Raw genomic sequence first — 2,854 nt, 5'->3', positions numbered from 1 at the left:
TCTTTGCTAATAGAGCCGTAAGCTGCCTTTGTAATTGGATTGCTTCTTCAAGATCATCCCTTCCAGTTAGAACGTCGTCCATGTAGAAATTTGTGAGCAGCTCCTTCTGAGCTAGTGGGAATTGATCACCCTCTTCTATTGCCAGTTGCTTTAAACAGCGCATAGCCAAATAAGGGGCGCACGTAGTTCCGTACGTAACAGTATTCAGTGAGAAGGTTTCCAGTAAATCTTCCTCATTTTCTCTCCACAAAACTAATTGTAAACTGCGGTCTTCTTCCGCTACCAATATCTGTCTAAACATCATAGCAATGTCGCCATTGATGACATATTCATATGTACGAAACCTCAGCAGTATGTGCAGCAAGTCTACTTGCAGATTAGGTCCAGCCAGAAGCAAATCATTTAGTGCCTTGTCATTATTTGTCTTAGCTGAGGCATCAAATACAACTCGAATCTTTGTTGTAATGCTATCCGGCCTTAACACCGGCTGATGGGGAATGAAGCACTGCTCTTTTCCCTCTATTGCATCTGGTGACACCAAGCTCATGTGACCTTGCTCCTTGTAATCTCTCATAAACTGGACGTAGTCCTTCTTCATCGATGGCTGTCTTCTAAAACGCCTTTCCAATGCACGAAATCTTCTTTCCGCTTGCTGTTTTGATTCACCAAGTGTAACATCTTCATTTCTTGGTAAACGCACTATAAATCTTCCAGTGGCATCCCGCCTTGTTGTCTTGCTGAAATAATCCTGACAATGAATTTCTTGTGCATTAAGCTGTCTAGTCTCATGAACTTCCTTTTGCGTCCAAAATCTCTCCAGATGCTCGCTCAGAGTCTGGTTTGTCACTAACAAATTGACTGATCTCGCCTTATCTGCACCTTTTGCTTCGATGAGCTCTCCTCCCACAATCCATCCAAGCTGAGTCTTCTGCCAAGTGGGATGTCCTCTTGCTTTTCTTATTTGTCCAATACATAAAAGCTTCCAGAAAAGGCCCGCTCCTATCAAAACATCCACTGGGCCTGGTTTATCGAATGCCGGATCTGCTAACTTGTGATCCTCTGGTATGCCAAATAGTCTCTTGTTCAACCTAACTTGCGGTAACTGCTCCGTTATAGCCGGGATAACCAAACAGTCTAAATCCGCTTTGAACGCTGTATTCTGAGATTCAATCTGTATTTTAACTGAACTTTCTATGTTTGTAATATTACGCATTATGCCATTAATCGCTGCTGATTCAGATTTGCATGGTAATTGCAACCTTTTTACTAACTCTTCTGTGATGAAATGAGATTGCGATCCAGGATCTAATAATGCACGGCATGTTTGCCTTCGACCTTGTCTATCACGAATGTATACCTGCGCCGTGGCCAAGATAACGTGTGAAATGGAGTCCTTGTGTGAATATTCCAATTCTGTTTGATTTTTTAATTCATATTCTGCTTTTTGAACACAGTGCATAACCACCGCTTGCTCTTTGCTTTCTTCTTTTCCAGAAGACGAATCTTGAGATGCTTTTTTTGTTGATTCTTCGAATTCTTTGTGTAGTAACGTATTATGGAACTTTGAACATTTGCGACATTTTGATGACTTACATTCTCGTGCATAGTGACCAGCCTTTAGGCAATTGATGCATAATTGTTTTTCCTTTACGGCTACAAATCTATCCTGTGGTGACAATTTTAAAAAACTTGCGCAATTGAATAGACTGTGAGAGTCCTCACACATTGGACACGTCAACGATGTCGTTGTCAAGGCTATTCGCTTATCCGTCTTCTTAACTGCATTATTCTTGGGGGTTGCCTCGCGCCGACCTATATTGCTGTCTAACATTTCCAAAGTGCGACTTCTTTCGCTGAGGAATTTTAGAAATTCTTCTATTGTGGGCATGTGATCCAATTCTTGCTGCCTAATCTCCTCTTCCCATGCACGCTGGGATTGATAATCTAGCTTTCCTCTAGCCAGAAATATGATGATGGCATCCCATTGGTCCGTGGGCTGTCCTAAAACTTGTAATGCTTTTAAATGCATGCGAATATGCATAACAAACTGCTTTAAGGCTACATATTTATCCTTTGCTACTGTAGGAAATTCTAACAACTTGCTCAAATGACTATTTATTATCAGCTTCTTGTTCTCGTACTGATCCTTCAGCAGGTTCCAAGCCACAATATAATTTTCTGCTGAGGTATTTAAGCCGCTTATAACCTCTAACGCTTCATCTTTTAACGTACTTCGCAAGTACTGAAATTTTTGCACATCTGTGAGCTTACGATTGCCATGAATCAGCGATTGAAACGCGTCCTTGAACAGCATCCACCGATCATATTCTCCTGCAAATGTAGGCAGTTTCAATGTAGGCAATTTTATATCGGCGTTACCTTGTGATCCAGTTTCTAGCATTTGAGCCGCTGTTCGTGTCGCCGGTTGAGCTGCTGCTATAATCGAGCGTGCTTCATCCATTGCTCTGTAATATACCTGTTCGAACACTTCTCTTTCTCCGGCTTCTTGTTGTGCTATTTCTTCCAATTTTTCTTCATTTTCTGCTTTCATCACCTCAATTTGTGTCTGATTTTCATCAAATGCTAACCATAACTCGTGTAACTTATCCAGACGTGCTTGCGCTTGCTCTCCGGTTATGTCTCGATTAGCCACCAAAAAATTGTTTAATCTTGTTACCTGACCTTTGATTTGAGCACGTATGGCCTTTAACTTCCTCAAATCTGCCATATTGAGGTTAGATGTACTATGCCTGCTACGTAGTCACGCTATATTTTTTCTACTTCTAATGTCTTTTCTCACTCACAGCCCCGCGTTGGGCGCCAAAAAGAATGGATGGGAGAATTTGGGAATTCT

At 41.5% G+C, this 2,854-nt stretch overlaps 1 protein-coding gene across 1 annotated transcript; it reads right to left on the bottom strand.

The window, feature by feature from the left end:
* Positions 1–26: 26 nt before the first annotated feature.
* On the bottom strand, positions 27–2,728 carry LOC108729206 (uncharacterized; the record flags this gene model as incomplete). Its single annotated transcript, XM_018458246.1, has 1 exon — positions 27–2,728. A coding segment is annotated over exon 1 (2,702 nt), but the record flags the coding sequence as incomplete, so codon positions are not given.
* Between the last annotated feature and the right edge of the window lie 126 nt (positions 2,729–2,854).

The sequence above is a fragment of the Mycetomoellerius zeteki genome, unplaced genomic scaffold (assembly GCF_001594055.1).
Source record: "Mycetomoellerius zeteki isolate Tzet28-1 unplaced genomic scaffold, Tzet1.0 C4473093, whole genome shotgun sequence".
Taxonomy (NCBI): Eukaryota; Metazoa; Arthropoda; class Insecta; order Hymenoptera; family Formicidae; genus Mycetomoellerius; species Mycetomoellerius zeteki.
This window is presented reverse-complemented; position numbering and strand designations above follow the sequence as displayed.